The following is a 27,587-nucleotide window of genomic DNA, read 5'->3' as shown; positions in this document are numbered from 1 at the left end:
CAAGCGGCCTGCTCCTGCTAATTTCCTGCAGATTTTCTTGCAGCCAGAGGTCTGGGTAATCCCATCGGTCAGATGATGGGTGAGAAAGTACTTATGGAGGAGATGAGTTCTTATTGCACAAAATTCTGGGCGCAGTCCTTTTAAGAGTGAGGATCTTCTTGTGTATAGCTCACTCTAAAATGTTATCACAGAGAGAAGGCGTTTGGAACACTGACCTTCATCCTTCAGGGCACTGAGTACAGAAGTTGGGAAGTTATGCTGCTGGTATATTATATAAGGCACTGGCGAGACTGCATGTGGAGTACTGTATATAGTTTCATTTACCCTGTCATTAGAAAAGATGTTCTTAAACTAGAAAGTGCACGAAGCGTTTACCATGATGTTGCTTGGACTTGGGAGTCTAAGCTACAAGGAGAGGTTGTGTAGACCTTAGTCCCTGTAATGTGGGAAATGCAGGTAGACTGGAAGAATCAGGTTGGTACTGGACCCCAAGAAAGGGCGTTTGTGGAGTCCCTCTGAGAAGGATTCCTAGAACAGCTTGTACTGGAGCCTACCAGAGAGAACGCAATTCTAGATTTAGTGTTGTGCAATGAACCGGATTTGATCAGGGACCTCGAGGTAAAGGAGCCATTAGGAGGTAGTGACCATAATATGATAAGTTTTAATCTACAAATTGAGAGGGAGAAGGGAAAATTGGAAGTGTCAGTATTACAGTTGAACAAAGGGAACTATGGAGCTATGGGGGAGGAGCTGGCCAAAGTTCAATGGAACAATACCCTAGCAGGGATAACAGTGGAACAACAATGGCAGGTATTTCTGGGAATAATGCAGAAGGTGCAGGATCAGTTCATTCCAAAGAGGAAGAAAGAACCTAAGGGGAGTAAAGGGAGGCCGTGGCTGACAAGGGAAGTAAAGGACAGTATAAAGATAAAGGAGAAGAAGTATAACATAGCAAGGATGAGCAGGAAGCCAGAGGATTGGGAAACTTTTAAAGAGCAACAGAGGATAACTAAAAAGGTAATACGCGGAGAAAAAATGAGGTACAAAGGTAAACTAGCCGAGAATATAAAGGAGGATAGTAAAAGCTTCTTTAGGTATGTGAAAAGGAAAAAAATAGTTAAGACCAAAATTAAGACAGAAGCGGGTGAACTTATTATGGGGAACAAGGAAATGGCAGACAAGTTGAACAGGTACTTTGGATCTGTCTTCACAAACAATCTCCCAGATATAATAGTGGCCAAAGGACCTAGGGTAATGGATGAACTGAAGGAAATTTATATTAGGCAGGAAAAGGTGTTGGATAGACTGTTGGGTCTGAAGGCTGATAAGTCCCCGGGACCTGATGGTCTGCATCCCAGGGTACTTAAGGAGGTGGCTTTAGAAATCGTGGATGCATTGGTAATCATTTTCCAATGTTCTATAGATTCAGGATCAGTTCCTGTGGATTGGAGGGTGGCTAATGTTGCCCCACTTTTCAAGAAAGGAGGGAGAGAGAAAACAGGGAATTATAGACTGGTTAGCCTGACGTCAGTGGTGGGAAAGATGCTGGAGTCAATTATAAAAGATGAAATTATGATACATTTGGATAGCAGTAACAGGATAGGTCCAGCATGGATTTACGAAGGGGAAATCATGCTTGACTAATCTTCTGGAATTTTTTGAGGATGTAACTATGAAAATGGACAAGGGGGAGCCAGTGGATGTAGTGTATCTGGACTTTCAGAAAGCCTTTGATAAAGTCCCACATAGGAGGTTAGTGGGCAAAATTAGGGCACATGGTATTGGGGGCAGAGTACTGACATGGATTGAAAATTGGCTGGCTGACAGGAAACAAAGAGTAGCAATTAACGGGTCCCTTTCAGAATGGCAGGCAGTGACTAGTGGGGTACTGCAAGGCTCGGTGCTGGGACCACAGCTGTTTACAACATACATTAATGATTTAGATGAAGGGATTAAAAGTAACATCAGCAAATTTGCAGATGACACAAAGCTGGGTGGCAGTGTGAAATGTGAGGAGGATGTTATGAGAATGCAGGGTGACTTGTACAGGCTGGGTGAGTGGGCGGATGCATGGCAGATGCAGTTTGGTGTGGATAAATGTGAGGTTATCCACTTTGGTGGTAAGAACAGGAAGGCAGATTATTATCTAAATGGAGTCAAGTTAAGAAAAGGGGAAGTACAATGAGATCTAAGTGTTCTTGTACATCAGTCACTAAAAGCAAGCATGCAGGTACAGCAGGCAGTGAAGAAAGCTAATGGCATGTTGGCCTTCATAACAAGGGGAATTGAGTATAGGAGCAAAGAGGTCCTTCTGCAGCTGTACAGGGCCCTGGTGAGACCACACCTGGAGTATTGTGTGCAGTTTTGGTCTCCAAATTTGAGGAAGGACATTCTTGCTATTGAGGGAGTGCAGCGTAGGTTCACAAGGTTAATTCCAGGGATGGCGGGACTGTCATATGTTGAAAGATTGCAGCGACTGGGCTTGTATACTCTGGAATTTAGAAGGCTGAGAGGGGATCTTATTGAAACATATAAGATTATTAAGGGATTGGACACGCTGGAGGCAGGAAACATGTTCCCGCTAGTCCAGAACTAGAGGCCATAGTTTAAGAATAAGGGGTAGGCCATTTAGAACGGAGTTGAGGAAAAACTTTTTCACCCAGAGAGTGGTGGATGTATGGAATGCTCTGCCCCAGAAGGCTGTGGAGGCCAAGTCTCTGGATGTTTTCAAGAAAGAGATGGATAGAGCTCTTAAAGATAGCGGAATCAAAGGTTATAGGGATAAGGCAGGAACTGGATACTGATTGTGGATGATCAGCCATGATCACAGTGAATGACGGTGCTAGCTCGAAGGGCCAAATGGCCTACTCCTGCACCTATTGTCTATAAATTGAGGGGTAACCTGGTAGAGGTATATAAAATCAGGAGGGGCATAGACAATGTGAAAACCTTTTTCTCAAGGAAGATAAGCTAAAAACAATAGGGTTTAGCCAGAGGCTAGAGATTTAAAAGGGACATAAGAGGCTTCTTCTCACACAAAGGGTGGTGTGTATTTGGAATGAGCTTTCAGAAATCGTGGTTGAGGCAAGCACATTGGTAACATTTAAAATACATCTAGATAAGTACATGGACAGGAGATGTGTAAAGATCTCTGGGCCACACACAGGCAGATGGGACAAGCTCGCTGGGCAACACAGTTGGCATGGACGACTTGGGCCAACGGACCCGTTCCACGTTCCACCACACCATGAGACCACTACCCCCTGGGGACAAACACACGTCCTGCACCACCCCCTGGGGACAGACACTTACATGTCCTGTACCACAATGTACTGATGTGGGATGAGACCATCCAGCCCATTGTGCCGTCCCTCCCACCAGTCCTCGGAGGCTCTGTGGTACAGCAGCAGGGAGGCTCCCTTCTTGAACGACAGCTCCCGTGGCGAGCGGCCAACGTAGTCGAACTTGGCGATGGCTTCGATCTGCTCAATCTCTGCAGAGGGTGACAGAGAGACAGTGATGGTCACTATTACAGACAGATACTGTCAGCCTCATGTTCCCTTGGAGGCTGGGTTTGGTGGAAAACAACTTCAGGAAGGGGCACGTTGTGGGGCATTATAGGGTGATGACTGTAATTTGGATATATTGAAAGGTAGAGCACAAGAAGAGTCCATTCATCTAGGACAGAGAACCGTCCAGCTACTCCACACCCCACTCTTTCTCCATGACCATGAAAACTCTCACTCAGTTCCTGCTGACTTTTGCCATTCACCTTAAATTCATGCTCCCTCTTGGACTACTTTACAACCACGATGAGCAAGGCCTTTGGGCATGCTTGGAGAAGTAGAGCATTTCCATGCTGTCGGGGGATAGTGGTGGAGTCTGGCTGAGGAGTGAAGTCCTACAACAACAAATTGTAGTTAGTTGATTGGGTTGCCAAGAAGGCATATGATGCGCTGGCCTTCATTAGTTGGGGGATTGAGTTCAAAAGCTGTGGGGTGATGTTACAGCTCTGTACAACCCTGGTTAGATCACACTTGGAATATCATGTTCAATTCTGGTTGCCTCATTATAGGAAGGATGTGGAAGCTTTAGAGAGGGTTCAGAGGGGATTTAACAGGGTGCTGCATGGATTAGAGTGCGATTCCGTCTGAGAATTTAGTAATGATCAAACACAAAAGTAGCCAAAGATCTCAAAACTAGTTACCGCCTTTATTTCGTGATATCACAGGGAGTCATCCTTCCAGGGAACAATGACTCTGCCAATGTAAGGTTACAGTTCAAATTTATATAGCAAATCCAATCACATTAGGCCAGCAGGTCTCAAGACACTGTTTCCACTATTTACACAAAATTGGGCATCTACACAATCGGTTCCACATTGATCAGAGTGTAAAACAAACCATTAATCACGTTGCCTCTCAGATGAAGGTCAACGGTTCCTCATTAATGACGTGATGTATTGTCAGTTAGTACAAGAAACGTAGACCCACTCTGTTCTTTATTATGCTATCCCCATGTTTCTGTTAACCCTTAGTCCTCAAGCTTAATTTTTCCTCCACAATGTCTGATGAGGAAAGATTGAGTGTGTGAGGGCTTTTCTCTTTGGAGAGAAAGAGGATGAGAAATGACATGATAGAGGTGCTCCTCCCATGGAGGGTCAGACACCTTGAGCTAATAGATTGGTCCTGGACTTATTTTCCATCTGACATAGTTTGTATTTTGTTGTTTGATTGTTTGTGTTTTTTGTATTGCTATATGTACGCCCTATTCTTGGTTGGCGCGGCTGTAACGAAACCAAATTTCCCTCGGGATTAATAAAGTATATCTATCTATCTAGAAGATGATAAGAGGCAAAGATTGAGTAGATAGACAGAGACTTTTTCCCAGAGTGGGAGTGCCTAATAGGAGGGGGCGTAATTTTAAGGTGATTGGAGGAAAGTATGGGGGACGTCAGAGATAAGTTTTTTTACACAAAGAATTGTGAATATATGGTACATGCTGCCGGGAGCTGTGGCAGAGGCAGACACATTAGGGACATTTAAGAACTCTTAGGTAGATACGTGGATGATGGAAAAATGGAGTAGATTGATCTTAGAGAAGGTTAAAAGGTCGGCACAATATTGTGGGCTAAAGGGTTTTGTAATGTTCTGCAATGTTCTATGTTCTGAATAGCACGCTTAACATGCCAGGCCATGTCACAGGGTAAATAAAGGGTAGCAATAGCACAGTGATGCAGTGGGGGCCAAGCCATTGTGTATATATAATGGTGAGGAGGATAGGTTCTTGATTAGTAAGGGCATCAAAAGTTATGGGGAGAAGGCAGGAGAATGGAAGGAATAATAAATCAGCCACGATGAGATGGTGGAGCTGACCTGATGGACCAAATGGCCTAATTCTGCTCCTATGTCTGATGTGGCTGGTAGATAGGTAACAAGTGCTAAATAAATATTTTTTTCCTCAGTGGCACAGTGGCGATGCTGCCTCAAGGTGCCAAAGGCCTTGACTCAATCACGACCTCCATTGCTGTCCGTGTGGAGTGTGCAGGTGCTCTCTGTGAAGGTGTGGGTTTCCTCTGGTCTCCACTGTCTCGTCCCTCATCCTAAGGTTGTGCAGGTTATTGGCTGCTGTAAATTGTCCCTGGTGCGTGGGTGAGGGGCAGAGTCTGGGGTGAGTTGAAGGAGAATAAGTTGGGACGGGTGTAAAATCATGGACAAGTGGGTCAAGGGGCCTATTTCCATGACATGTGACTTTATACAAAAAAAGTCGAAGCATTGTAGAACATACTAGGTCAGAAAGGATGTTGTATGGGGTGTAACAAGGCAGAGGGTTTTAGCAGGGAAAATTCCAGGGTGTAGGACTGGGGAAAAAGAATGCACAGTTGAGGATGGTGAACCGATTAAAAGCAGAGAAGATGTAGTGGTCTGAACAAGCTGGGGCTTTTAGGAGTTACAGTATTGGGGGTGGGTGGCTGGGGTGGAAGTGAGGTGCTGGAAGCTGAAAACGGTGACATTATACGCAGGCTGTCAAAGGACAGGCAGCCTATGGGAGTACTGGGTGATGGGACCAGACTGGACACAGGTAGAGGAGAAATGCACGGGCTCCAGTTCAAATTACGTACAACAGCACAGGAACAGGCTATTCAGCCACAATGTCACGCTGAACTAATTCATCGAAAGACACCTAATCTCTTCTGCATGCACACGGTGCAAATCCCTCCATTCTCCGCCTATCTGAGTGTCTCTATCATATCTTCTCCCATTCCCACCCCAAGCAGTGCATTCCAGACACTCACCACTTTTTTGTGTATAAAAACTTACCCCAAATATCTCCTTTAAACTTGCCCCCTATTGTCTTAAATACTTGCTACCTAATATTAGAAATTCTGACCCAGAGGAAAAGATACTGCTGCCTACCTTATCCATGTCCCTCGTAATCTTATAAACTCCTATCTGGCCCCACTCTAAGCATCCATTGCTTCAGAGTAGATAACCAGGTCCAGCTAGGTCTGGAGGCAGAGTCAATCTGAGCAAAGATCATTGGGGAAATTCATGATCCACTTACCTGTTCCTCAATCCACAGGAAGAAGAACCGACTGCAGCACAAATGTATCAGAGAAGGGAGGAGGGCAGAGGTTGAGGAAGGGGCAGGATTGGCAGCTCAGTATTCCAGGGTACTGATAGAGCTGCAGGCAAGAGAGGAAGGGGAGTTGCCTTCTTACTGCAAGAGGACATGGAGAGGATATTCTGGGGATCTTCTACTGAGGCCACGTGGATAGAACTTAGAAACAAGAAGGAGATGGTCAACTCTGATGGGATTGTATTATAGACCCCCTCCCAGTAGTCAGTGTGAAATGGTGGAACAGATATACAATTGCACCTAGTTGTGAACATAGTAGGTAGTATTAGTAAGAGATTTTAATTTCCCTAATATTGACTGGACCAGCCTTAGTGTCAGAGAGTTGGACAGAGTGGAATTTATGAAATGTGTCCAGGAATTGTATGGAGGAACCTACAAGAGAAGGTACAATGCTGGACCTCCTTCTGGGCAATGATGTAGGCAAGTGGCAGAACTGCCTGTGCTCATACACTTTGGGATCAGTAACCATAATGATATTAGTTTTGATACAGTTAGGGAGAGGATATGACCGCTAGGGTACCGAGCTGAAGCAGAGCAAATTCAGGAGCCGTGGGATGAGCTTGCTGCGATTGATTGGGTGTGACTGTTGGCAGAGAATGGAGGGTCTGCCAAGTGCGAGGTTTACAAATGTGGTGTCAAGAGAGGGCCAGTATGCTCCTGTTAGAGTGAAGGGCAGGGCTGGCGGGTTTGGAGAACCCTGGTTGATTGGAGAAATTGAGGCTCTGTTTAAGGAAAAGAGGGAGGCATTCATTGCATATGAGCAGTTGGGAATGAGTGAATCTCTTGGAGATTATAAGAAGTGTGGGAGTGCGCTTATGAGAGAAATTGGGAGTGGGTTAAAAAAAAGATATGAGAAGGATCTGACAAGCAAGATGAAGCAAAATGGCAAGAGATTCTACAAGTATATTAAGAGTAAAAGGATGGCTGGAGAGAGAATGTCTCCTTAAAGATTGCATGACCGTCTGTGTGTGGAGCCAAAGGAGATGGGAGAGATTTTTAATGAATATTTTTCTTCAGATTTTACTGTGGAGAATATGATGGAAGTTAAGGAAATGGGGAAGATGAATGGTGTTGTCTTGGACAACATACAGATTAGCATGGGGGAGTTGTTAGAGGCTTTAAGGTGGATGAATCCCCAGGCCTGGCCTGGGCATCATCAGACCTTGTAGGGAGCAAGAGAAGAAACTGCAAGGGCCTTTGAAGAGATTTTTGGTTTCTCTCTGGTCACTGGTGAGGTTCTGGATGAATGGATAGTAGCTAATGTAGTATCAATGTTTAAAAATGAAGCAAAAACAAGACAGGGAACTACACGCCAGTGAGTCTGATATTGGCGGTGGGTAAATTGCTGGAGGGGTTTCTGAGGAACAGGCTGTACCAACATCTAGGGAGATAAAGTCTGATTCAGGATAGTTAGCATAGCTCTGTGTGTAGGAAGTTGTGTCAGACATATCTCGTTAAGTTCCTCCAAGAGGTAACCAAGGGAGCAGTGAATATTGCTATGTGGAATTTACTAAGGTTTTGACAAGGTCTCCCAGGGCAAACTAGTCTGAAAGGTTAGAATGCATGGGATCCAGGTGCAGGTAGAGGAATGAATTCATAATTAGCTCAGTCGTAGGAAGTAGAGGGTGATGATCGAGAGTTGTTTCTCAGACGGGAGGACTGTGTTAAGTGGTATACCACAGGGGTCAACACTGAGACCTGTGTGGTTTGTAATTTACTGTATATAAATAACTTGGATCTGAATGTACAAGAGCAGAGTTAGTAATTTTGCAGGTGATAGGTGGTGTCCTAGATAGTGTAGAAGGATATGAAAAATGACAATGGGATCTTGATCAGCAAGGTTTGTGGGCTAAGGATTGGCAAATGGCTTTTGATCCAGATAAATGTGAGGTATTACATTTTGGGAGATCTGCCAGGTAGGACTTGTACAGTGAATGGTAAGGCTCTGGGGAGTGGAATGTAACAGGGGGATAGGATTTGTACAGTGAATGATAAGGCTCTGGGGTGAGGAATGTAACAGGGGGATAGGACCTGTATAGTGAATGGTAAGGCTCTGGGGAGTGGAATGTAACAGGGGAATAGGATTTGTAGAGTGAATGATAAGGCTCTGGGGTGAGGAATGTAACAGGGGGATAGGACCTGTATAGTGAATGGTAAGGCTCTGGGGAGTGGAATGTAACAGGGGAATAGGATTGGTGCAGTGAATGATAAGGCTCTGGGGAGTGGTATGTAACAAGGGGATAGGATTTGTACAGTGAATGATAAGGCTCTGGGGAGTGGTATGTAACAAGGGGATAGGATTTGTACAGTGAATGATAAGGCTCTGGGGTGAGGAATGTAACAGGGGGATAGGACCTGTATAGTGAATGATAAGGCTCTGGGGAGTGGAATGTAACAGGGGAATAGGATTTGTAGAGTGAATGATAAGGCTCTGGGGTGAGGAATATAACAGGGGGATAGGACCTGTATGGTGAATGATAAGGCTCTGGGGAGTGGAATGTAACAGGGGGATAGGATTTGTACAGTGAATGATAAGGCTCTGGGGTGAGGAATGTAACAGGGGGATAGGACCTGTACAGTGAATGGTAAGGCTCTGGGGTGAGGAATGTAACAGGGGGATAGGACCTGTATAGTGAATGGTAAGGCTCTGGGGAGTGGAATGTAACAGGGGAATAGGATTTGTGCAGTAAATGATAAGGCTCTGGGGAGTGGTATGTAACAAGGGGATAGGATTTGTACAGTGAATGATAAGGCTCTGGGGTGAGGAATGTAACAGGGGGATAGGACCTGTATAGTGAATGATAAGGCTCTGGGGAGTGGAATGTAACAAGGGAATAGGATTTGTACAGTGAATGATAAGGCTCTGGGGTGAGGAATATAACAGGGGGATAGGACCTGTATGGTGAATGATAAGGCTCTGGGGAGTAGAATGTAACAGGGGAATAGGATTTGTACAGTGAATGATAAGGCTCTGGGGTGAGGAATGTAACAGGGGGATAGGACCTGTATAGTGAATGGTAAGGCTCTGGGGAGTGGAATGTAACAGGGGAATAGGATTTGTAGAGTGAATGATAAGGCTCTGGGGTGAGGAATGTAACAGGGGGATAGGACCTGTATAGTGAATGGTAAGGCTCTGGGGAGTGGAATGTAACAGGGGAATAGGATTTGTGCAGTGAATGATAAGGCTCTGGGGAGTGGTATGTAACAGGGGGATAGGATTTGTACAGTGAATGATAAGGCTCTGGGGTGAGGAATGTAACAGGGGGATAGGACCTGTATGGTGAATGATAAGGCTCTGGGGAGTGGTATGTAACAGGGGGATAGGATTTGTACAGTGAATGATAAGGCTCTGGGGTGAGGAATGTAACAGGGGGATAGGACCTGTATGGTGAATGATAAGGCTCTGGGGAGTGGTATGTAACAAGGGGATAGGATTTGTACAGTGAATGATAAGGCTCTGGGGTGAGGAATGTAACAGGGGGATAGGACCTGTATGGTGAATGATAAGGCTCTGGGGAGTGGTATGTAACAAGGGGATAGGATTTGTACAGTGAATGATAAGGCTCTGGGGTGAGGAATGTAACAGGGGGATAGGACCTGTATAGTGAATGGTAAGGCTCTGGGGAGTGGAATGTAACAAGGGGATAGGATTTGTACAGTGAATGATAAGGCTCTGGGGAGTGGAATGTAACAGGGGAATAGGATTTGTAGAGTGAATGATAAGGCTCTGGGGTGAGGAATATAACAGGGGGATAGGACCTGTATGGTGAATGATAAGGCTCTGGGGAGTAGAATGTAACAGGGGAATAGGATTTGTACAGTGAATGATAAGGCTCTGGGGTGAGGAATGTAACAGGGGGATAGGACCTGTATAGTGAATGGTAAGGCTCTGGGGAGTGGAATGTAACAGGGGAATAGGATTTGTAGAGTGAATGATAAGGCTCTGGGGTGAGGAATGTAACAGGGGGATAGGACCTGTATAGTGAATGGTAAGGCTCTGGGGAGTGGAATGTAACAGGGGAATAGGATTTGTGCAGTGAATGATAAGGCTCTGGGGAGTGGTATGTAACAGGGGGATAGGATTTGTACAGTGAATGATAAGGCTCTGGGGTGAGGAATGTAACAGGGGGATAGGACCTGTATGGTGAATGATAAGGCTCTGGGGAGTGGTATGTAACAGGGGGATAGGATTTGTACAGTGAATGATAAGGCTCTGGGGTGAGGAATGTAACAGGGGGATAGGACCTGTATGGTGAATGATAAGGCTCTGGGGAGTGGTATGTAACAAGGGGATAGGATTTGTACAGTGAATGATAAGGCTCTGGGGTGAGGAATGTAACAGGGGGATAGGACCTGTATAGTGAATGGTAAGGCTCTGGGGAGTGGAATGTAACAAGGGGATAGGATTTGTACAGTGAATGATAAGGCTCTGGGGTGAGGAATGTAACAGGGGGATAGGACCTGTATAGTGAATGATAAGGCTCTGGGGAGTGGAATGTAACAAGGGGATAGGATTTGTACAGTGAATGATAAGGCTCTGGGGTGAGGAATGTAACAGGGGGATAGGACCTGTATAGTGAATGGTAAGGCTCTGGGGAGTGGAATGTAACAAGGGGATAGGATTTGTACAGTGAATGATAAGGCTCTGGGGAGTGGAATGTAACAGGGGAATAGGATTTGTAGAGTGAATGATAAGGCTCTGGGGTGAGGAATATAACAGGGGGATAGGACCTGTATGGTGAATGATAAGGCTCTGGGGAGTAGAATGTAACAGGGGAATAGGATTTGTACAGTGAATGATAAGGCTCTGGGGTGAGGAATGTAACAGGGGGATAGGACCTGTATAGTGAATGGTAAGGCTCTGGGGAGTGGAATGTAACAGGGGAATAGGATTTGTAGAGTGAATGATAAGGCTCTGGGGTGAGGAATGTAACAGGGGGATAGGACCTGTATAGTGAATGGTAAGGCTCTGGGGAGTGGAATGTAACAGGGGAATAGGATTTGTGCAGTGAATGATAAGGCTCTGGGGAGTGGTATGTAACAGGGGGATAGGATTTGTACAGTGAATGATAAGGCTCTGGGGTGAGGAATGTAACAGGGGGATAGGACCTGTATGGTGAATGATAAGGCTCTGGGGAGTGGTATGTAACAGGGGGATAGGATTTGTACAGTGAATGATAAGGCTCTGGGGTGAGGAATGTAACAGGGGGATAGGACCTGTATGGTGAATGATAAGGCTCTGGGGAGTGGTATGTAACAAGGGGATAGGATTTGTACAGTGAATGATAAGGCTCTGGGGTGAGGAATGTAACAGGGGGATAGGACCTGTATGGTGAATGATAAGGCTCTGGGGAGTGGTATGTAACAAGGGGATAGGATTTGTACAGTGAATGATAAGGCTCTGGGGTGAGGAATGTAACAGGGGGATAGGACCTGTATAGTGAATGGTAAGGCTCTGGGGAGTGGTATGTAACAAGGGGATAGGATTTGTACAGTGAATGATAAGGCTCTGGGGTGAGGAATGTAACAGGGGGATAGGACCTGTATGGTGAATGATAAGGCTCTGGGGAGTGGAATGTAACAAGGGGATAGGATTTGTAGAGTGAATGATAAGGCTCTGGGGTGAGGAATGTAACAGGGGGATAGGACCTGTATAGTGAATGGTAAGGCTCTGGGGTGTGGAATGTAACAGGGGAATAGGATTTGTACAGTGAATGATAAGGCTCTGGGGTGAGGAATGTAACAGGGGGATAGGACCTGTATAGTGAATGATAAGGCTCTGGGGAGTGGAATGTAACAGGGGAATAGGATTTGTAGAGTGAATGATAAGGCTCTGGGGTGAGGAATATAACAGGGGGATAGGACCTGTATGGTGAATGATAAGGCTCTGGGGAGTGGAATGTAACAGGGGAATAGGATTTGTAGAGTGAATGATAAGGCTCTGGGGTGTGGAATGTAACAGGGGAATAGGATTTGTACAGTGAATGATAAGGCTCTGGGGTGAGGAATGTAACAGGGGGATAGGATTTGTACAGTGAATGATAAGGCTCTGGGGTGAGGAATGTAACAGGGGGATAGGACCTGTATAGTGAATGATAAGGCTCTGGGGAGTGGAATGTAACAGGGGAATAGGATTTGTAGAGTGAATGATAAGGCTCTGGGGTGAGGAATGTAACAGGGGGATAGGACCTGTATAGTGAATGGTAAGGCTCTGGGGTGTGGAATGTAACAGGGGAATAGGATTTGTACAGTGAATGATAAGGCTCTGGGGTGAGGAATGTAACAGGGGGATAGGACCTGTATAGTGAATGGTAAGGCTCTGGGGTGTGGAATGTAACAGGGGAATAGGATTTGTACAGTGAATGATAAGGCTCTGGGGTGAGGAATGTAACAGGGGGATAGGACCTGTATAGTGAATGATAAGGCTCTGGGGTGTGGAATGTAACAGGGGAATAGGATTTGTACAGTGAATGATAAGGCTCTGGGGTGAGGAATGTAACAGGGGAATAGGATTTGTACAGTGAATGATAAGGCTCTGGGGTGAGGAATGTAACAGGGGGATAGGACCTGTATAGTGAATGGTAAGGCTCTGGGGAGTGGAATGTAACAGGGGAATAGGATTTGTACAGTGAATGATAAGGCTCTGGGGTGAGGAATGTAACAGGGGGATAGGACCTGTACAGTGAATGATAAGGCTCTGGGGTGAGGTATGTAACAAGGGGATAGGATTTGTACAGTGAATGATAAGGCTCTGGGGTGTGGAATGTAACAGGGGAATAGGATTTGTACAGTGAATGGTAAGGCTCTGGGGTGAGGAATGTAACAGGGGGATAGGACCTGTATGGTGAATGATAAGGCTCTGGGGTGAGGAATGTAACAGGGGGATAGGACCTGTACAGTGAATGATAAGGCTCTGGGGTGAGGTATGTAACAAGGGAATAGGATTTGTACAGTGAATGATAAGGCTCTGGGGTGTGGAATGTAACAGGGGAATAGGATTTGTACAGTGAATGGTAAGGCTCTGGGGTGAGGAATGTAACAGGGGGATAGGACCTGTATGGTGAATGATAAGGCTCTGGGGAGTGGAATGTAACAGGGGAATAGGATTTGTACAGTGAATGATAAGGCTCTGGGGTGAGGAATGTAACAGGGGGATAGGACCTGTATAGTGAATGGTAAGGCTCTGGGGAGTGGAATGTAACAGGGGAATAGGATTTGTACAGTGAATGATAAGGCTCTGGGGTGAGGAATGTAACAGGGGGATAGGACCTGTACAGTGAATGATAAGGCTCTGGGGTGAGGTATGTAACAAGGGGATAGGATTTGTACAGTGAATGATAAGGCTCTGGGGTGTGGAATGTAACAGGGGAATAGGATTTGTACAGTGAATGGTAAGGCTCTGGGGTGAGGAATGTAACAGGGGGATAGGACCTGTATGGTGAATGATAAGGCTCTGGGGTGAGGAATGTAACAGGGGGATAGGACCTGTACAGTGAATGATAAGGCTCTGGGGTGAGGTATGTAACAAGGGAATAGGATTTGTACAGTGAATGATAAGGCTCTGGGGTGTGGAATGTAACAGGGGAATAGGATTTGTACAGTGAATGGTAAGGCTCTGGGGTGAGGAATGTAACAGGGGGATAGGACCTGTATGGTGAATGATAAGGCTCTGGGGAGTGGAATGTAACAGGGGAATAGGATTTGTAGAGTGAATGATAAGGCTCTGGGGTGAGGAATGTAACAGGGGGATAGGACCTGTATAGTGAATGATAAGGCTCTGGGGAGTGGTATGTAACAAGGGGATAGGATTTGTACAGTGAATGATAAGGCTCTGGGGTGAGGAATGTAACAGGGGGATAGGACCTGTATAGTGAATGATAAGGCTCTGGGGAGTGGAATGTAACAGGGGAATAGGATTTGTACAGTGAATGATAAGGCTCTGGGGTGAGGAATATAACAGGGGGATAGGACCTGTATGGTGAATGATAAGGCTCTGGGGAGTGGAATGTAACAGGGGAATAGGATTTGTACAGTGAATGATAAGGCTCTGGGGTGAGGAATATAACAGGGGGATAGGACCTGTATAGTGAATGATAAGGCTCTGGGGAGTGGAATGTAACAGGGGAATAGGATTTGTACAGTGAATGATAAGGCTCTGGGGTGAGGAATGTAACAGGGGGATAGGACCTGTATAGTGAATGGTAAGGCTCTGGGGTGTGGAATGTAACAGGGGAATAGGATTTGTAGAGTGAATGATAAGGCTCTGGGGTGAGGAATGTAACAGGGGGATAGGACCTGTATAGTGAATGATAAGGCTCTGGGGAGTGGAATGTAACAGGGGAATAGGATTTGTAGAGTGAATGATAAGGCTCTGGGGTGAGGAATGTAACAGGGGGATAGGACCTGTATAGTGAATGGTAAGGCTCTGGGGTGTGGAATGTAACAGGGGAATAGGATTTGTACAGTGAATGGTAAGGCTCTGGGGTGAGGAATGTAACAGGGGGATAGGACCTGTATAGTGAATGATAAGGCTCTGGGGTGTGGGATGTAACAGGGGAATAGGATTTGTACAGTGAATGGTAAGGCTCTGGGGTGAGGAATGTAACAGGGGGATAGGACCTGTATAGTGAATGATAAGGCTCTGGGGTGTGGGATGCAACAGGGGGATAGGACCTGTATAGTGAATGATAAGGCTCTGGGGTGAGGAATGTAACAGGGGGATAGGACCTGTATGGTGAATGATAAGGCTCTGGGGAGTGGTATGTAACAGGGGGATAGGACCTGTATGGTGAATGATAAGGCTCTGGGGTGTGGGATGCAACAGGGGGATAGGACCTGTATAGTGAATGATAAGGCTCTGGGGTGAGGAATATAACAGGGGGATAGGACCTGTATGGTGAATGATAAGGCTCTGGGGTGTGGGATGCAACAGGGGGATAGGACCTGTATAGTGAATGATAAGGCTCTGGGGTGAGGAATGTAACAGGGGAATAGGACCTGTATGGTGAATGATAAGGCTCTGGGGTGAGGAATGTAACAGGGGGATAGGACCTGTATGGTGAATGATAAGGCTCTGGGGTGAGGAATGTAACAGGGGAATAGGATTTGTACAGTGAATGGTAAGGCTCTGGGGTGAGGAATGTAACAGGGGGATAGGACCTGTATAGTGAATGATAAGGCTCTGGGGAGTGGAATGTAACAGGGGAATAGGATTTGTACAGTGAATGATAAGGCTCTGGGGTGAGGAATGTAACAGGGGGATAGGACCTGTATGGTGAATGATAAGGCTCTGGGGTGTGGGATGCAACAGGGGGATCTGAAGAGCAAGTGCAGAGTGTGCCGAAGCAGCACCTCAAGTAGACCGGGTCATTAAGGAGGTGTCTGGCATGCTGGGCTTCATCATTCAGGACATTGATGATAGGAGTTGGAAAATTATTCACGCAGAGGGTGGTGGCTATTTGTAATGAGCTGCCAGAAATTATGGTTGAAGCGGGAACATCAGCAGCACTTAAACACCATTTAGATAAGCACATGGAAAGGAGAGGCTGGGAGGACTGTGGGCCAAAAGCAGTCAGATTGAATTAACTTACTGGGCAACATGGTCAGCATGGCCCAGTTGGGCCAAAGGGCCTTTTTTCAAGCTTTGTGACCCTATGATCAAGTTCAAGAAAAAGAAGCCTAACAAATTAAGAGATGCTTTAGATAACATTGTACTATTAAAAAGGTCAAAAATCCAGGGTTAAATAAACTAAATTTACAATATATGGAAACAGCTTCAATAATACACGCAGAATTCTTTAAGGGAAAACGGAAAAAAATTTCCCTGAATCACATGTAGATAACCCAGATGCTGAAATACAAACAGCAGCTGGAAACCTTGGAAGCACTGAGCAGGTCCAGCTTCCCTGTGGAGCAGAAATAGTCTTTCAGCTTCGTCCCTCATTCGCTCCGATTTGAGGTCAGAGTGTGCCACACAAATGGTTCCCCGCACTCCACAGCCTCGCGCGGCAGAACCACCTCAGAGAGCTGAAGGGTGCAGTGTGTCAGAGTGCCCACTAGAGGGAGGCACACACCAGCTACCCCCAACCCCCACCCTCCTGAGAGAAAGGAAGGCCTGCAGAGATACTTGTACAACATAGAAACCACTATGTCTATACTAACCATCAACTATATTAATCTCATTTCGCAACCCTGCAATGTCTTGGAGGATGTTTCCAAAAATGAGAGAGTCTAGGAATAGAGGGCACAGCCTCAGAATAGAAGGACAAACCTTTAGAGATGAGGAGGAATTATTTTGAACCAGAGGGTGGTGAATCTGTGGAATTCATTTCCATAGACAGTTGTGGAGGCCAAATCATTGGGTATATTTAAAGTGGAGGTTGATAGGTTCTTGATTGGTCAGGGTGTCAAAGCTTACGGGGAGAAGGAAGGAGAATGGAGTTGAGAGAGATAATAAATCAGCCATGATTGAATGACATAGCAGATTCAATAGGCTGAATGGCCTAATTTTGCTCTATCTCTCATGGTCCATGCTTGTCTAATTATTTCTTAACTAGTTTCAACAATCTCTACCTCTACAGGAAGAACAAACTAGAACCCAACCATTATCTGGGTGAAAATGCACTTTCTCGTGTCCCCTTTGAACTTCCTTACCCTGAACTCATGCCTTCTAACTCTGTTTCAATGAAACCTGCCAGGCTCTGCTCTTCTGCAGATACTGAGGTTACCTCTGGTAGCCAGGGTTGTAGTGTGCTCACCATAGTGGCCAGTGCTGAGCCCACAGGGTCCACCTGCCATTCTGGTGATGATGACCAGACACCCTCAGTGTTTGAGCGATGATGTTTGGGGACGAATACTGAGCAGAACACTGGGGGTGGGGGGGGGGGTAGAAATGGTTACCAATCTTCAGTGAAGTAGCCCGTTGAAAATCGTTTGAGAGATCAGATGGGCCCCAGCTTAACAGATACAAGAGAGTGCAGCTTTCCCACACTGGACTTGGGCTCATGACACAGGTGAAGACAGTTGACCACAGTGTCAGGTCCTTCCTCGTAGAGCACTGGGGATTTGAAAAGAGTCCGACACAAGCCGGAGTACTCCCCCTGGTACAGTGTCTGTGATACCGGGCAGGCAGAATGTGAGTGACGTTCAATCCAACCTGATCTGCATCACATCACACCTCACACCATTCTTACCACCTCTAAACCTCCCAACAGTTTATCCTCAGTCCAGGGAGGGGTGTGTGGGACAGAGCGTCACACTGAGATTTGTGTGTGGGACATTGTGTCTCACTGGGACAGGTGTGTGGGATGGTGTGTCACATTGGGACAGGAGTGTTTAAGACACTGTGTTGCACTGGGATGTGTGTGGGACAGTATGATGGACTGAGATATGTGTGTGGGACAGTGTGACGCACTGGGACATGTGTGTGGGATGGTGTGTCACATTGGGACAGGTGTGTTTAAGACAGTGTGTTGCACTGGGACGTGTGTGGGACAGTGTGATGCACCGGGACATGTGTGTGGGACAGTGTGACACACTGGGCCATGTGTGTGGGACAGTGTGATAGATTGAGACATGTGTGGGACAGTGTGAATCACTGGGACGTGTGTGCGGGACAGTGTGATGGACAGAGACGTGTGTGGAACAGTGTGAATCATTGGGACGGGTGTGTGGGACAGTGTGATGCACTGGGACGTGTGTGTGGGACAGTGTGATGCACTGGGACGTGAGTGTCAGACAGTGTGATGCACTGGCTCGTGTGTTTAGGACAGTGTGTTGCACTGGGACTGGGACCGGTGTGTGGGATGGTTTGTTTCACTGGGGTGGATGTATGTGACAGTGTGTAACACTGGCTTGTGTACCATAGGTTGAAGGAACTGTGAGATTGTAATATTTGAACAACCCAGTGACTCTAATATCATCTCCCCCAGCTGAGGTGTACACATGACTTGTACTGGACGATCCGGCATGGACACCAGAAATCTCTGTGCAAGTACCAAGCTACTGCTCGGATGATGTTAGACCCTGTTGAGTGTCCCTCCTGAGGTGGCTCTGCGGTGGGTGCAGGCAGCTGTCCCCTGCAGTAATAGACTCCCCCCACCCTTCAACAGAGTGGTGGTACCTGACGTACCGTCATCGCTGGTGTGGGGCTCCGTTCCATTGTCATGGTCCACCTCGTCGATGGTCCCTGGCTCACTGTGGGGGCTGTCACTGCAGAAGAGGACAGAAGTGTTAGCCAGGCATCTGCTGTGCTCACCTGGGGCTTACTGAAGGCCAGGGACAACCTGCTTCAGGAGTCTACACAGGGCGGGGGGGGGGGTGCTGTTCCAGGTATTACAGGAACTCCATAGAGGTGGTGACGTCAGAGGGAGGGGAGGTTAAGGAAGTCTGTCTGAGCTAGCTCACTTTCTCATGGGAGAGGGGAGTGCGTCAGGAACGGATCAAAGGCCGAGTGTCCGGGATGGGGATGCCTGCGTGCGATGGTCTCTGTCCTGAGCTCTGCCCCATCATGTGGAGATTGTGTCTCTAATTCCTTACTCCCAGAGCTCCCTGCATGCAGAGAATGAGGATTCCACACCAGACGATCCATCAACGCGGTGTCCCTTCTGCAACGCGGCATGCATGCCATGTAACACTGATCCACAGAACTGAGGGTCTCGTATTGCCCCATCTGTCAGAAGCCAGAGATGTCAGAGTAATTGGAAACTGAGCAATTTGAAATAAAGACAGAAGATGTTGGGAGGTACACAGCAAACCTGATTGGAAGTTCATTGCTCTGAAGCTTTATCTCAGTTTCAGATAAGGATGTCAAAGCAAGGATGTAATGCTGAGGCTTTATAAGGCGTGGGTCAGCCACACTTGGAGTATTGAGAGCAACTTTGCACCCTTTATCTAAGGCAGGATGTGCAGTTATTGGAGAGAATCCCCAGGAAGTTCACGATAATGATCCCGGGAATGAAAGGGTGAATGTATGAGGAGAGTTTGATGGTTCTAGACATTTATTTGCTGGATTTGAGAAGATCGAGGGGGATCTCATTGAAACCTATCGAATATTGAAGGTCCTAGAATCAGAATCAGAATCAGGTTTATTATCACCGGCATGTGTCGTGAAATTTGTTAACTTAGCAGCAGCAGTTCAATGCAATACATAATCTAGAAGAAAAATAAATACATCAATTACAGTATACGTATATTGGAGATTAAAAATCATGCAAAAACAGAAATAATAAATATTGAAAAAGTGATTTAGGAATCAGACGGCAGAGGGGAAAAAGCTGTTCCTGAATCACTGAGTGTGTGTCTTCAGGAGAAGATGTCTCCTGTAGTGCGGGCACTGTGCAGGATCATCCCTTTAGAACAGAGATGAGGAGGAGTTAACTGCCACAGGCTGTTGCGGGGGCCAAGTTTGGATATATTTAAAGTGGAGGTCGGTAGGTTCTTGATTAGTAAGGGTGTCAAAGTTTGTGGGGAGAAGGTAGGAGAATAGGGTTGAGATTGATAATAAATCAGCCATGATGGAATGGTGGAGCAGACTCGATGGGTCTAATTCTGCTCCTGTTTCTCTCTTTACGAATGCTGCCAGACCTGCCAAGCATCCCGGCACTTTCTGTGATCAGTCTGCATGCGACTCCACCAGGTAAAGGACAGACATACCAGTCAGTGACAAGAGGTGAGCATCGGGCTGGGACGCTTAGATTAATGTCAGCGCAGTGATGGGGGGTTGCTGGGGAACAAGGGTGGCAGTCACAGGCCGAGTCTCCGAGTGTGGGTCATTGTGCTAGGTGGCAGCCGTTCCTTACCAGTATTCCTCGCCTCCAGCCATACACTTCTCGTACATTGGCCCGTCCAGCTCCTTGTGGCTGGGGAAAATGCCCTCGTGGTTCACGATGATGCTTTTGATCACCTCATTGACATGGGCTTGGCAGGAAACTGGGTCCTGTCCCTCGGGGATAGGCATCAGGGTCGGGCCGAAACAGATGGCCAGGTTGTAGGGGTCCATCATGTTTTCGTCACTGTACTGGGAGAGGCTGGAAAACAAAAGACCCAACAGCACCGTCACCCAACAGCAGTCCTGCCTCTCCTGTGCATGCCGAGCCACCAGACCCCCGCAGAAGGCCCCTGTCCTGTGCAACAGTGTTCCTACCACACCCGGACCCTGGACAGGTCAGTCAGCCTGAGGCAGTGGTCCCCAACCTCCGGGTCGCGGACCGATACCGGGCCGCGAAGCATGCAGGGGTGCAGCGGTGGCCGGAACGCACCCAGCACATCTTTAAGAAAAAAACCGAAATAAACAAGCTAATTAATTAAGTGCCGCCTGGCATGTAAATGTCAGCCCAGATCAGAGGCGATTGCCGATTTCACTTGCTCTATGCGATGTTCACTCCTCTTTCCAGGGCGCTGGAGCCTTTAGCTGTTCCATTGTTTGGTCAATTTAAACACCAGCCCAGACAGGCTGAAAAGACAGGGCTGTCAGGATCGAGGTGACATGTTGAATCTACACAAACTTCTAATAACGTATAGGCACTGCCATGCTTTCTTTGTAATGACAGTTACGTGCTGGTCCCAGGACAGATCCTCTGACACTTTTCAGAGAGAGAAACGTCGATCCTTAATGCCGAAGAATTTAAAGTTATTGACTCTCTCCACCTCAGTTCCTCTAATGAAGACTGGCTTCTGGGCGGCACCTAATTAATTAGCTTGTTTATTTCGGCTTTTTTCTTAAAGATGTGCTGGGTGCGCTCCAGCTACCGCTGCACCCCTGTATGCTTCGCGGCCCAGTATCGGTTTGCGGCCCGGAGTTTGGGGACCACTGGTCTGAGGTCCTGCCTCTGATCACACTTTGGCGCCTTTTCACGGTGTCTGTGATGGACTGGACAAAGTCGCAGAACTGGGCTGAGCTCTGAATGACCCACAAGTTGAACAGCCTGCCCACACTTGTTTTTTTTACAAAAATACCTTTATTACAAATGACATTCTACAATGCTACAAAATACTACAAAAAAACAGACAATAACAGTGACTAACAGAACTACAATACAAACAAAATTAAATTAAAATGTTCCCATCCCTGTCAAGAATGGCATTTACGGTGCCCAAAGGTCCTGGAAAACCTCCATGGTACTGGGGGGCACTGCACGTTCCCTCTCCACGGTTACCCAGGCAACGCCGCCAGGCAGAACCCTCCACTACCCACTTTTAGGAGCCACACATAGCCTATCTTCGCAAGCCCCAGGAGTAAGTCTACTAGGACATCCTCATCCCTCCTTGCCCCCCGCTCTACTGGATGATCAGATATAAACGGGGTGGGGCTACAATGCAATCAGAAGGCGAGAAGCAGCCCCCGCTGATATGTGAAAGGGTGCAGCAGCCTGGCACATGGTAGGGGAGGCAGACATCTGATGGGAGCTGCCAGCACAGTGGTGTCAAGACGTCTGCACTTCCCACAGTGTGGCAGCAGGCTCTTCAGCCCCTTTACACTCGGCTCTCACCACCATCAACTCTGCTCACATTCCACCACTCCCCTGCATCCAACCCACCGGCCATATGGGACGAAGATTGAGCACCCGGGGGGGAGAGGGAGAGCCACACTGTCACAGGAAAACCGTGCAAACTCCACATAGGGAGTGCCCGAGGTCAGTATGAACCCGGATCTCCGATTGCCTGAGGCGTTGGCTCTCCCAGCCGCACCTTTGTGCCCCCCAACTTCGGAATCCACGGCCTGGCAGCAGCAGAAGAATCGGTGGCGGTTGAGGGAGGAAGGGAATGACACTCAGAATCCAAGGAGTGTGAGACGGAAAAATGGGAAGGGCTGGGAACGCACTCACTGGTTGAGGAAGGCAAAGAGGTATCTCATCACGATAATGACGGTCCGCGAGAGTGTCACAATGATCTGCTGGATGTGGTGGATCCTCTCCACAACGCTGTCGATCTCTGTGGGATGAAGAAGAGGGGAAAGCTTGATGTGTTTCTCTCTACCATCCCTCCCTCACAGTGGCAGAGGGAATCCATGCACACAGTCACATTGCTTTGACCTGTAGGAGCCAGTTACAACATGGCTAGTAGTTTAAAGTGCTGCTACATAGAATCACAGATCACTACAGCACAGGAACAGGCCATTCAGCCCATCCGCCCTATGCCAAACCTTTATTTTGCTAGTCCCATCAACCCGCAGCTGGGCCATACCCCTCCCGTCCATATACTCATCCAAACTTCTCTTAAATATTCCAAATGAATCCCCATCCACCACTTCCACTGGCCACTTGTTCCACACTCTCAGCGCTGTCTGAGTGAAGATCCCCCTCAGGTTCCCCTTAAGTATTGCACTTTTCACCCTTAACCTATGACTTCAGGTTCTAGTTTCAGCCAGCCTCAGTGGCAAAAGCCTGCTTGCATTAACCTTATCTGTACTCCTCATAATTTTGATATTTCTATCAAATCTTCCCTCATTCTCCAATGCTTTAGGGAACAAAGTTCTAATCTATTCAACTTTTCCCTATAACTCCGACCCTCAAGCCCCAGCAACATCTTTATAAATTTTCTCTGCTCTCTTTCAATCCGATATCTTTCCTGTCGGTCAGTGACCAGAACTGCAAACAATGCTCTAAGTTAGGTCTCAGCACTGTCTTATACAACTTCAACATAACAGGATTATCATTTCTGTTTAAATCAACAGAGTGAACAAACGTAGGGGTATAAACCTCTTACTACAAACTAGAGGGGCAACATTTCATAATCTGTCTGCTCAACCACAGCCTGCTGGGGTGAACATTCAACCTTCCCAATTTTATTTAACCCTCCCCTCTGCTGTTTCTTCACTCTCTCCCCCTCCCTCTCTCTCTTTATGACCCTCCTCCAATCTTCCCCATTCACAACCCCCATCCAGTTCTTGTCCCTCTCCCCCTCCTGTTAGTATACATCCAGTTCAGCCTCACCCCTACTAGAATGGTTGGGGGGTGGGAATCAAATTAAAGAGACGAGGAGAGAGGAGGTCAGTTCACAACAGGGGGATGGGAACCAGTGCAGAGAGACAGAGGGGTGTAAAATGAGGGTAGAAGCAAAAAGTAGTAAGGTGAAAAGTAAAAGTGGCAGGCCAGCAAATCCAGGGCAAGCATCAAAAAGGGCCACTTTTCAACATAATTGTATAAGGGCTAAGAGTGTTGTAAAAGAGCGCCTGAAGGCTTTGTGTGTCAATGCAAGGAGCATTTGTAACAAGGTGGATGAATTAAAAGTGCAGATTGCTATTAATGAATATGATATAGTTGGGATCACAGAGACATGGCTCCAGGGTGACCAAGGATGGGAGCTCAACATTCAGGGATATTCAATATTCAGGAGGGATAGACATGAAAGAAAAGGAGGTGGGGTAGCATTGCTGGTTAGAGAGGAGATTAACACAATAGAAAGGAACGACATTAGCCTGGAGGATGTGGAATCGATACGGGTGGAGCTGCATAACACTAAGGGGCGGAAAACACTGGTGGGAGTTGTGTACAGGCCACCTAACAGTAGTAGTGAGGTTGGGGATGGCTTTAAACAGGAAATTAGAAATGTGTGCAATAAAGGAACAGCAGTTATAATGGGTGACTTCAATCTACATATAGATTGGGTGAACCAAATTGGTAAAGGTGCTGAGGAAGAGGATTTCTTGGAATGTATGCGGGATGGTTTTTTGAACCAACATGTTGAGGAACCAACTAGAGAGCAGGCCAATCCAGACTGGGTTTTGAGCAATGAGGAAGGGTTAATTAGCAATCTTGTCGTGAGAGGCCCCTTGGGTAAGAGTGACCATAATATGATGGAATTCTTCATTAAGATGGAGAGTGACATAGTTAATTCAGAAACAAAGGTTCTGAACTTAAAGAAGGGTAACTTTGAAGGTATGAGACGTGATTTAGCTAAGATAGACTGGCAAATGATACTTAAAAGGTTGACGGTGGATATGCAATGGCAAGCATTCAAAGATCGCATAGATGAACTACAACAATTGTTCATCCCAGTTTGGCAAAAGAATAAATCAAGGAAGGTAGTGCACCCGTGGCTGACAAGGGAAATTAGCGATAGTATCAATTCCAAAGAAGAAACATACAAATTAGCCAGAAAAACTGGCTCACCTGAGGACTGGGAGAAATTCAGAGTCCAGCAGAGGAGGACAAAGGGCTTAATTAGGAAAGGGAAAAAAGATTATGAGAGAAAACTGGCAGGGAACATAAAAACTGACTGTAAAAGCTTTTATAGATATGTGAAAAGAAGAAGATTGGTTAAGACAAATGTAGGTCCCCTACAGACAGAAACAGGTGAATTGAACAAGGACATGGCAGACCAATTGAATAATTATTTTGATTCTGTCTTCACTAAGGAGGACATAAATAATCTTATGGAAATAGTAGGGGACAGAGGGTCTAGTGAGATGGAGGAACTGAGGGAAATACATGTTAGTAGCGAAATGGTGTTAGGTAAATTGAAGGGATTAAAGGCAGATAAATCCCCAGGGCCAGATGGTCTGCATCCCAGAGTGCTTAAGGAAGTAGCCCAAGAAATAGTGGATGCATTAGTGATAATTTTTCAAAACTCTTTAGATTCTGGATTAGTTCCTGAGGATTGGAGGGTGGCTACTATAACCCCACTTTTTAAAAAAGGAGGGAGAGAGAAACCAGGGAATTATAGACCGGTTAGCCTAACATCGGTGGTGGGGAAAATGCTGGAGTCAGTTATCAAAGATGTGATAACAGCACATTTGGAAAGCGGTGAAATCATCGGACAAAGTCAGCATGGATTTGTGAAAGGAAAATCATGTCTGACGAATCTCATAGAATTTTTTGAGGATATAACTAGTAGAGAGGATAGGGGAGAACCAGTGGATGTGGTATATTTGGATTTTCAAAAGGCTTTTGACAAGGACCCATACAGGAGATTGGTGTGCAAACTTAAAGCACACGGTATTGGGGGTAAGGTATTGATGTGGATAGAGAATTGGTTGGCAGACAGGAAGCAAAGAGTGGGAATAAACGGGACCTTTTCAGAATGGCAGGCAGTGACTAGTGGGGTACCGCAAGGCTCAGTGCTGGGACCCCAGTTGTTTACAATATATATTAATGACTTGGATAAGGGAATTAAATGCAGCATCTCCAAGTTTGCGGATGACACGAAGCTGGGCGGCAGTGTTAGCTGTGAGGAGGATGCTAAGAGGATGCAGGGTGACTTGGATAGGTTAGGTGAGTGGGCAAATTCATGGCAGATGCAATTTAATGTGGATAAATGTGAGGTTATCCACTTTGGTGGCAAAAACAGGAAAACAGGTTATTATCTGAATGGTGGCCGATTAGGAAAAGGGGAGGTGCAACGAGACCTGGGTGTCATTATACACCAGTCATTGAAAGTGGGCATGCAGGTACAGCAGGCGGTGAAAAAGGCGAATGGTATGCTGGCATTCATAGCAAGAGGATTCGAGTACAGGAGCAGGGAGGTACTACTGCAGTTGTACAAGGCCTTGGTGAGACCACACCTGGAGTACTGTGTGCAGTTTTGGTCCCCTAATCTGAGGAAAGACATTCTTGCCATAGAGGGAGTACAAAGAAGGTTCACCAGATTGATTCCTGGGATGGCAGAACTTTCATATGATGAAAGACTGGATCGACTAGGCTTATACTCACTGGAATTTAGAAGACTGAGGGGGGATCTTATTGAAACATATAAAATCCTAAAGGGATTGGACAGGCTAGATGCAGGAAGATTGTTCCTGATGTTGGGGAAGTCCAGAACGAGGGGTCACAGTTTGAGGATAAAGGGGAAGCCTTTTAGGACCGAGATTAGGAAAAACTTCTTCACACAGAGAGTGGTGAATCTGTGGAATTCTCTGCCACAGGAAACAGTTGAGGCCAGTTCATTGGATATATTTAAGAGGGAGTTAGATATGGCCCTTGTGGCTAAAGGGATCAGGGGTTATGGAGAGAAGACAGGTACAGGGTTCTGAGTTGGATGATCAGTCATGATCGTAATGAATGGCGGTGCAGGCTTGAAGGGCCGAATGGCCTACTCCTGCACCTATTTTCTATGTTTCTATGTTTCTACCCTATCAGATTCTGGTTCCACCTGCCATTCACCTCTCCTCCATTGGTTCATATTTGGAACTCGATGCTGGAGGAGGAGGTAGAAGCAAATCAAATTGCTCCCTTTAAGAGACTTACGGACAGATACTTTAATAGGTGTGGCATAGGACTTTATTCGCTGGAGCGTAGGAGAATGAGGGGAGATTTGATATAAGTAGATATGTATGTATGGGGTCTTTCTTTTTTGTTAAATTTAAAATGGCTTCTTTGTTATATTATACTGAGGAATGCTGAGAAAGTCTGTAACTAGACATTTGCTTGGGTTAATACAGACAGCAGGGTGCTATTAGCCAATGGGTGGTCATGTATCGTTTAGTTTTCGGATGATAATGCTGTCTCATATGACTGGGGACGGGGTTTTGGCGGGGAGTCAGAGGAGAGACGAGGAGGACGGTGGACGGAGTTTTTGGCGGGGAATCGGAGGAGAGACAGGGAGGATGGTGGACGGGGTTTTGGCGGGGAGTCAGAGGAGAGACGAGGAGGACGGTGGACGGGGTTTTTGGCGGGGAGTCGGAGGAGAGACGAGGAGGACGGTGGACATGCGGGGGTTTTTGGCGGGGAGCCAGAAGGGAGACGAGGAGGACGGTGGACGGGGTTTTTGGCGGGGAGTTGGAGGGGAGATGGGGAGGACAGCGGACGTGTGAGGGCTTTTGGCAGGGAGTCGGAGGAGAGACGAGGAGGACGGTGGACGGGGTTTTTGACAGGGAGTCGGAGGAGAGACGGGGAGGACAGTGGATGGAGTTTTTGGTGGGGAGTCGGAGGAGAGACGGGGAGGACGGTGGACGTGCGGGGGTTTTTGGTGGGGAGTTGGAGGAGAGACGAGGAAGACAGTGGATGGGGTTT

At 46.8% G+C, this 27,587-nt stretch overlaps 1 protein-coding gene across 3 annotated transcripts in view; it reads right to left on the bottom strand.

Annotated features, from left to right (window-relative positions):
- Positions 1-27,587, bottom strand: part of srgap3 (SLIT-ROBO Rho GTPase activating protein 3) — a 301,106-nt gene that overhangs the window by 17,079 nt on the left and 256,440 nt on the right. For all 3 annotated transcript variants that reach the window (XM_072280674.1, XM_072280676.1, XM_072280675.1), the window contains 4 exons: positions 22,464-22,569; positions 20,439-20,666; positions 18,770-18,849; positions 3,313-3,493 (listed from right to left, as the gene is read on the bottom strand). In XM_072280674.1, the coding sequence (XP_072136775.1) occupies positions 3,313-3,493; positions 18,770-18,849; positions 20,439-20,666; positions 22,464-22,569 (595 nt within the window). The remainder of the gene's footprint in view (positions 1-3,312; positions 3,494-18,769; positions 18,850-20,438; positions 20,667-22,463; positions 22,570-27,587) is intronic.

Source organism: Mobula birostris, chromosome 16 (genome assembly GCF_030028105.1).
Source record: "Mobula birostris isolate sMobBir1 chromosome 16, sMobBir1.hap1, whole genome shotgun sequence".
Taxonomy (NCBI): domain Eukaryota; kingdom Metazoa; phylum Chordata; class Chondrichthyes; order Myliobatiformes; family Myliobatidae; genus Mobula; species Mobula birostris.
Note: the sequence above shows the minus strand (reverse complement) of the source record. Positions and strands in the feature narration are given on the sequence as shown.